This window comes from Pteropus medius, unplaced genomic scaffold (assembly GCF_902729225.1).
Source record: "Pteropus medius unplaced genomic scaffold, Ma_sr-lr_union100, whole genome shotgun sequence".
Classification (NCBI taxonomy): domain Eukaryota; kingdom Metazoa; phylum Chordata; class Mammalia; order Chiroptera; family Pteropodidae; genus Pteropus; species Pteropus medius.
The window spans coordinates 1-9,163 of NW_024341765.1; the positions used below are offsets into that span (position 1 = coordinate 1).

At 49.2% G+C, this 9,163-nt stretch overlaps 1 gene segment (V, D, J or C); it reads right to left on the minus strand.

Moving 5' to 3' along the window:
- Positions 1-2,454: 2,454 nt before the first annotated feature.
- Positions 2,455-2,937, minus strand: LOC120594896 (immunoglobulin lambda variable 8-61-like). The segment is given in 2 exon segments: positions 2,455-2,804; positions 2,886-2,937. Coding segments are annotated over 2 exon segments (366 nt in total).
- Positions 2,938-9,163: the final 6,226 nt, after the last annotated feature.

Here is a 9,163-nt window from a genome sequence, read left to right on the forward strand (position 1 = left end):
TGAGACGCAGGAAGAGAACGCCCTCTTCTGCAGGGTGGAGAGTCTGACACGCACGCAATGTTCCCTGGACTGTTAGGTGTGGTAAACGGTCCTGGTCCTTTTCGATTCTTTTCTCCCATTTTACTTTCATTTAGGATTTTCTCCATAGGCAGCAAATGAGAGACGTGATTTTTTCTATTTATTCTATGTTACTGTAAGTTTCATTTAAATATAATTTGCTCTACGTTTATCTTTACACATAAAATCAAGCTGTCTCATATCAATATGATACTGAATTTTGTCTTGGTTACTAAATGCCAGCCAAATTGAATTTAGACTTGAATATCTGGGGTGGGGAGAAATGTTACTTTTCCTTTGCCAATCTTGTCCATTTTCTGTGTGATTACTGATTATATTAGCTCTTCTTTTTAAGATCACATTGTTTTCATTAAGTGGTATGTTAAAAATAAATCTTTTTGGGTCTGACAACAATGCACTTGACCACCTCCTCTGGGGCCATGGACAACCAGCCCCTGAGGCCACCCCAGCATCTGAGAACACAAGATGTTAGAGGCCAGGGGAAACTCAACCCCACAGCCCCTCGGGATGACACCACAGCCGTGAGGGTTCCTGATCTGAAATCTAAGTAGAGGCAGCCACGCCCCAGGACTATCAATTTAGCTAAGTGGTAAAAATGCAGCAAACAGATGATGCCACCAAAGTATGCTGCCTGTGCCCTTAGGAGGGGTGGCCACGAGCCCCACAGCACCAGGCCTGCCAGACCCACACCTGCAGAAGCCAGGTGCGCAGAGCAGCTGGGCAGGCACAGAGAATGTGATGTGAGGTGGCCCTGGGCGGGAAGCGCCCAGGTGCCCTGTGTGCTGAAAGCGCCCCTTTGAAACCTCTCTGCCTCCTCCCAGCCCTCGTCTCTGGGCCTTGATGCCAGTGGCAACTCTGATGATCCCTGAATCTCCTCCCAGGTAATTCTTCCATCGGCTTGGAGACTAGCTCCTGGCTACCGGGCAGATGGCCGATGGGCTCTCAGCTCCTGGTCAGCTGGTCCCTTGGTCACACTCTTCGAGTCCTAACTGCATACAATTGGATCAAGCTTAAAATGTGAAGTATCTTTAAGTGCTAATTCCTTTTTCTTTATGAATCTGTTTGTAGGACTTTCTCCGCTCCCATTTTACTATAAGCAGTCAGGAGGTGCCAAACCCCTTCCACTCTCGACTTAGAAATCACTTTAGCCAAATGTCCAATTTCATTGCTCACAAGGTCGTCCTTCCACAAAACCCTAGAACAGGAGCAGGGTTCAGCCATGATCTTGCAGCTTTACAGCAAGGAGGCCTTTTAGGGAATTCTGACAGCGTCACCCCTACTTCTCAGGATCAATTTCTGTCTTGCTCCGTTCCCACTGCTATAATGAACGACCTTACACTGGGTGTCTGATAAACAACAGAAATTTATTTCTCACTGCTCTGGAAGCTGGAAGTCCAAACTAGGGAGCACAGGGCCCAGCTCACTCCGAAACCTGCAGGAAAGCCTCCCTTGCTTCTTCTTATTGAGGAAAAAATAAACAATCCAGAATTTCACACTCTGCTTCTCCCCATCACGGCCAGTGCTGGACGCCTTAGGGGGAGCTCACGTAATGACACAACCTGCAGCCCAGCATCTCCTGTCCTGACACCTGGGGAGTCAGCTCAGGTCTAAGTTTCTGGAAGCCACTTCTACATCAGACGCCTTCTAACAGCATACATGTTCCCGTGACCAAAAAACGTATCCTTAGAGAACACGTGCTTGTGGAAATTCCTCCCATTTTCTGGTCGTAGTTTGAAATCAAATCATAGTTTTCAGCAATGTCCTGAAAATTTAAATCTGTTTCTGAGTGTTTTTGATTTTGAATGGGAGAGTTTTGTCCTACATTGTTAACAAGATTGAATTTTAAACATAAATTTTCAGGAATAAGTTCAGAACAATAGAAGTAGAGGTATTTCTCAAACTTTAATGTTCATAAAGACCTCCTGGAGAGATCGCTAAAACAGATTCATGCAAAAGGACACACGATTCTGACACAGTTGGCCCGGTTTGAGGAACTGCATTCCCAGCAACTCCTGGTAAGACTCCCATTTTACTGCTAAGTGAACTATCCAGGTTGTCTGCAGGGACAAACAATGAATGAGAGCGTATCTGTTCATGCTCTTTGGATCGGAAAAGTCTCAGAGGGAGAAGTGGAGTCTCTAGTCACCCTGTGATTGACATGCTTTGATGCTGAGCTCCCTCCCCATTATCACAGGCAGACAAGGGAGAGTGGAAGCCCTGTCTCGCAGAGTCGTATTGGAGAGACTGGAGGAGACACACAGCCATGAACCACTGGGCAGGAGAGCTGGGCTGTGCAGCCCGTGCTCACGGTGTGCTGGCCATTTCCACCCTCACTATTTCCTTCTGCCTCTGAGGCTGAGCCATTCTGAGCACGTGAGGAGGTTTTGGTTGCACTTCCCCATGGGTTCACATCACTGTGGAAATGCCACTACCCATATGCAGATTACAGTAGTAGTCGGCCTCGTCCTCAGGCTGGGCCCCCGTGATGGTGAGGGCGGCTTTGTTCCCAGAGATGGATCCGGAGAAGCGACCAGGGATCCCAGAGGGGCGGCTGTTTGTGTTGTAGATAAGCCTGCGGGGAGCCCGGCCTGGGGTCTGCTGGTACCAGCTGGGTTCGCTACTAGTGGAGACTGACCCAGAGCTAAGGCCACAGGTGAGTGTGACCGTCCCTCCTGGAGACACTGACAGCGATGGCTCCTGAGTCACCACAGTCTGTGAATTCCCCCCTAAAATCAACAAGAGAGACGAGATCAGCCTCAGACCCTCCTTTTATGTGCCCCCCGAGGATGCAGAATCCTTCCCCTGACCTGAGCCATAAGTGAGGAGCCCCAGCAGAAGCACCGTCCAGGCCATGATGGGGACACTCCCAGGACACGGCCTCCTCAGGCTCCTGGGCTGGAGTGTGGTGTCCTCGGGCCTTTTTATGTTTCCCAGACCCATAGGAAGAGAAGGTGCCTCATGCAAATCAGCTTCTTCTGTCTTCCAGCCCCAGTGTCGCGCTGATGTCCCCTGGGGAAGATCTTTATTGAGTCGAGTGCTGGGACCTCACAATGACCAATGACTGAATGGTGACTGAGACGCTGAGAAAGATCGGTTGAAGTTTTTCACCAAATCGGCATCCTCACATCCCTGGTGACATCAATTCCAAATTTCATCTCTAGAAACACAAAGGCTCAACGATGAGATGGGTGTGTTCACCTCCTGGCCCCATCGATCTAGCTCATCCCAAATTGAACCTCATTCCTGTAAACATTTCTTCCTCCTCAGTGAAATTCCATCTCGTCTTCTTTGACAGAGATTTGCAGTCACTCCTCCCTCTAGCAGTGAGTCCACTGGGAATCACAGAGTTTATGTCCTGGCTTGAAGGGACAGGGATCTCCCCATCAGTGACATTTTAAAGGGGACCAGAGCTGTGTGCTGTCACCAAGAGCTACACTATCAGGCTTAGAAAGGCAAATGCCCTTTGCTCTAAGAAACCATTATTATATGGATGAGTTTCAAAATAGATGAGTTTTGAGGAGAATGGGTCAGAATGGCACCATAAAGTTATGATTTTCTTTGCAACATCAGCCATAACAAAGTAGGAACGCATATCTCATTATGAGAAATGGAAACAGCGCTGTGTGTAAACGAGGTGGTGAGAACACCATGGAATGTTCTAAAATTCCCTTTCTCTTCACCTCCTGCTGTGGAGCAGAAGGAATGGGAAGGGTAAGAAGGGGTTTGGGGTGTCAGGGTCACTGGCAGAAGGATAAAATGTCTCTAGTCACTGGTGACGATGAGACACGAATTGATGCTCCTCAAATGTGAAATAAAACTGTGATTTATGGTATTCATTTTGGAATCAGTAGTAAATTGTCTGTGTATTACAATGTGCATTGTTATTTTCCTTTCTCTTCATATGGTTTGAGAGTCACAACTCATATCCTAGAACACTATTCATTGTGAATTACTTTTCCTATTATACAAATATATAATCTGATAGCGTAGATAAATACAGGTATTTTCACATCTCTCAAATGTGGACGTGAGGACTATGAACACACAAGGAAAAGAAATAAATAGCAAACTGAAAACCAACAATATCAGTTTAGGGTGGTCCATCTAAAATTCTGAAATCAATGACAACTTACAGAAGAGAAAGAAATAACTGAAACGGGGCCACAGACAGGACTAACACACTCATGACACATCTCGCCGTGAATCCACTGGGAGTCCTGTGAGCAGCAGGGCTCCCTGAGGTTTGCCACGTACACACTGTCTCAGGCGTTCTCTAGGCACCGTGGGTCCCATTAGTGTCCCCCCTGGGGCAATCTGGGTGGGGATTAGGAGCCAGTGTGGAAGGGAGGGGTTGACAGGCTGGATAAGGGAGACACAGCCAGGGCCCCAGGAGCCCCTCACATGCAGGAAGGAGACAGAGCAGCGCCCCCTGGGGGTCCTGAGTGACACTGCCTGACTCAGGGAGGACCTTCCTCTGGGAGGAGCTTTTCTCTCTGAGGGGACATGCTGATGCGGGCTGACCACCACCTCTTCACGTCTGCTGTCCCCCAGAGTCCAGGTCTTTGTCACTCAGAGACGGTGCACATAGCCTACTCTTGGCCCAAATTCTCTATCTGGGCCAAGTTGAATTTTTCTTCTGATACAATGGATTCTTCTTGTTCTTATGTTGAATCCTTTGTGCAACGATCAGCTATGAACATAATGCGATTACTGTAATTTTCAAACCTGATACTGTTCCTGTTGGGTTGGACTCCACCGATTTTCTAAAATAAGAAAAGGAGTTCAGGCTACAGGCCCTCTAATTTCATATGTATTTTAAATCATTTTTTAACCAAAGACTTAGGCCTTGAAGATGGCAGAGCCGGCACCCTCTGACCCAGGACCCCGGTTGGGAATTAGCATGTGGTAGATAATAGATAACAACCACCTGTGCCCAGATGCCAGGAGCAAAAGGCCGTGCAAATGCCCTCCCTCCCCAGTGTCCTTTCCCTGTCCCCTAAAGGAACCTTCATTCCAATGAGTGAGGATAAGGGAGGACGCTGGGCCATGGGGGAGAAGCCCCAGATCTCTGCTTGCTGAGGCCTAATTTTTGGCATTGAGACCCCCCCTCCCCAGGCGTCTCTTATCCTGTGTCCAGGAAGCACTGTAGGTCAAGTTTCTCAAGCAAATTTATTAAAAATCGTTGTGCGATTGTCGATCAACCTTCGCCTGTAAATCAGGTCTGGACAGTGACTTCATGAGAGGAGGATGATACATGAGGCAAATGTGTGTGTCAGAGCCAAGTGCTCATGTGGTTCCCGGTGGCCCAGGTGCAGGAAAGTCACACTTCAGCGGGGACAGTGCCTGCTCAAGTGTGCAGAACCAGTGGAGCATTCTCCCAGCCTGCCTGGCCCAGACCCTGAGCTCTCAGGACAGGTCCACCTGCGCCCCCTGCTGGTCTCCAAACTCAGTCCTCAGCCCATTCCATCCACCTGGCTCTCCTGGAAGGGCTTCTGATTTCTGCAGGTGCATCTTCCTCATGTCGCTTCCCAGGGCAGTAAAAGGAGAAGGACTACCGTGTGCAGTCTGGGGCGAAGACATTACTTCTCAGGTCCCTAATGACCTGCAGACAGATAAGTGGATGCATCTGTTACCAGATGTTTCAGGATTTCCTGATACTCGATTTTGCTTCTGCCTTGGCCCTGATTCATTATGAGCGTATGATGACTTTGAACTAAGAGCCAGGCTTAAAGTTCCCCAGGAACCCCGCTTGCTCATACCTGGTCATAATTCTCCTTGGGTGACCCTTGCAGGGGGAAATATTTGATGGCGGTGGTGGTTGTTGTTTTGTTGTTATTGTTGTAGTCGTTGTTGTAAGGGGCACCTGACAGGTTCCCACTCACATTTTATGTGCGTTTGTAATGAGAGCAAAATGTCCTCAGGGAAAATGTGTTGGTTTCCTTGATTACTTCTGTAGGTTCTCAGGTGCCCTTGAAAATGACCCTGACAGGACTTTTTATTTTGACTCTGATATGTTTAAGCTTCTTTTACTCTAGGTCTGTAATTTTTCTCATCTGCGGATTGAGAGGGAGAGAACATTACTGTGAACATAACTCCTATTCTTCATAGCGGTTCTTCCTCCATCTCTGGCCTAGGAAACTCTCAGGATGTGTCCCAGTCTGCCTCGGGCCTGCTCATGTCCATTTGTTAAGAAATCTATGGATTTAATGGAGGTGGGATTGATAAGGATTAGGTCTAAAATACTGACAGCTCCTAAATCTCATCCCAGACAGAGAACCAGAGAGGTTGGAAAACTATGAGAAGTCCCGGGTTGAAGTGGGGAGAGTGAGCCGCTGAGGGTCTGAGAGTCGCGCCCTTAAAGGGGGGCGTCTCACGGGTCCTGGGGGTCAGGATCCCCTCAGAGGGTGATCTCAAGAGAGAGACTCTGCCTTTCCTGACATTTCGTGGCTCAGGGAATGAGCAGCAAAGCCTGGCCAGGAGCAGGAAGGGACATGCACAGGCTTGACAGGGGGCCACAGGGGGCTCCTAGGTTATAGATACTCACATTGTGCTTTCCTTGTCACCCTACTCAATAAGTGTGAGGCAAATTTTGGACTCAGGGGTACGGGAAGGTGGCCACCGGCCACAGGTTGGGTGCAGACCTGAAAAAGTAATCATCACTTTGAGTTCTTGACAAAGACATGAGATTGAATTACATGGATGCCTTGTGGTCAGATCCTGAGCTGGGTCCTTTGGCATCAGCCTCCTGTTGACCCTTCCATTGCTTATCCAGAAGAAATCTGAGCCATTATGAGAAAGTTTCCGCCTGTGAAGAGGTGACCAGGCTGAGAACTTGCAGTGAAATATAGCTCAGCCATCCTCAAAGTCTCAGACCCTTGGAAATTTTTTAGATCCTCAAGGGGTGGTGACCACTTTAGCAGGAGAGTCATCCCTGATGTGAAGTTAGATGCAGGAAGGGACCAGAGTGTGATGGTCCCACAGGAGGAGAGGGAGGACGATGTCTCCGGTCCTCCAGGGTCTGGAGCACTGTGCCAGGATCACCCACGTCTGGTCCTAATGAACAGCCTCTTCTTGGGACAGGGTCTAGGAGACCCTCGGGATCCATTTCTTGCCAGAGGATTCATTTTGCGTGGCTCTGAGAAAGAACTCCAGGTACCACGTCTCTGGGGTTCCTGCCAGGATGTTTTGTTGCCGGGCTGTACTGTGTGTCTCTGTGATGCTGCTTTTTCTGCTGTAGACGAAGTTATTCCTGAGACCTGACCGCACACTAGGATGGATGTGTCAGCACAGCCTGGGTGCAGGAGTCTCACTGATTTGAAAGACAAAGGGATGTTAGATTTGGATCCCTGCTCACTTTGTCCACAGTCTAACAGACTTGAGGATCCAGTGCGCAGAGTGTGGGTTTGCCAAAGAGGTTGGTGAATGAGGAGCAATTGCAAAAAGATAAAGTCACCAGGTGTGGGATCTGAAGACGACCTGAGAAGGAAGCCCCGCTGTCCCCGTGTGAGGTGCGGTGGGAAGACTGTAAGGAAACGAGCTACACACCCATTTCTCACATCCGCACTTGATCCCATGAGCAACACTCGGTGCTCCCGCGAGCACTGCTACAGGGGAGACTGACTGTTGGTCCGGGGTGCTGACTCTCATCTCCCGGGTCTGGTGCAGTGAGGAGGACGGGGACCTCGCATGGTGCTGGTCAGTGGTGTTTGGCTCCATCCTCAAGTTGATAAGAGGAGCTTCTACTGTAGGTGACAACAAAGAGAAGCAAAGTTCCCAGAGGTCGCGGCTGTATCAACGTGTACTGAGTTTTGGTGATGTGAACAGATCCTGATGCTGATGTGTCAGAATCTCACCGTTCTAGCCACCGTTGTTGCTTCTCCCAGGGCAGTAGCTGTTCGCTTTCTGTCCTGGGTCCCAGACCCCTAAGGAAGGAGGATCAGCAGGGAGAGGCAGGGACCTGTGAGCACAGGGCAGGGTCCACACAGAAGGAGGAGGTCCGAGCTGGAGAAAGATGCTGCATGGGCATGAACATCAGAAGCCTTCACCTGTGTGGCTAAGATCACTGAAGAAACAGGCATCCATCACGTGGTGTGGCCAACCTACTACCCTGTTCCTTGGGCCCAAGAGCTGAGGCCCAGCCGCCTCACATCTCTTTCTCTGCTCTAACTACATCGGCCTCTCTGTCTTTCTGGCCCCTTTCTGGGTCCTGTCCTGGTGAACCATCTATGGTAAGTGCTGGAGAAGGGACAGTGTGTCCAGGGTCCTCCACATAGGCCCTGAGAGGGCCGAGCCTCAGGAAGCGAAGGTCAGGGAATCTGAGATTCCCCAGCCGTCCTGGCTTCCCACGATATCCACACCCATGAGACCAGTCAATGGACACCCTGTGTGTGACAGGGATATCCCCACAGTCTTTCTGATACAGAATGAGGCAGCTATTGGAGGAATCTCATTATCTGAGAAGGGTCTTCACATTGTCTTCTCAGGAATTACGGACACAGGTTCCATATCTAACCACTAGAAACACAATCGGAGTCAGAGCCCCTGAAATCACATTGTACCCTTTTCCATACAGAGCCTTTGTGGTCCTGATTGTCCTGAGGTTACAATCATAGACATGTCACCTAAGTGCACATTACAGGTGACAGCACACACTCAGCACTAGGTGCACCCAGCCCAGGCCGGCTGCACCCACACTCTGCCCGTCACCCCTCAGGGCAGCGTCTCCCCTCCTGCTCTGTGCCCCTCAGTGACCAAAGCTGCTGTCTCTGCCGCACCTTGATGTGTCTCCTGTGACTTCTCATCTCCCTCCTTCCCCTCCCTGTCCTCAGACGCGGGCAGGTCACATGGACACGGAGTAGAAATCTCCCAGGTGAAATTCCTATTACATATTTTATTAGGGTTTCCATTTTTTTTGACATCCACTACCATTGCAAGGATATTATTCCCAAAGTCATTGCAGTGATCATATCGATCTATTCAGGGGGAACTATAATCTTAACCACATCGAATGTTCTTAATCATAAGCTAGAATTCTCCATGCATTTATTTAATTATTTATTTTCTCTCAGAATGTTTTATCAAGTTT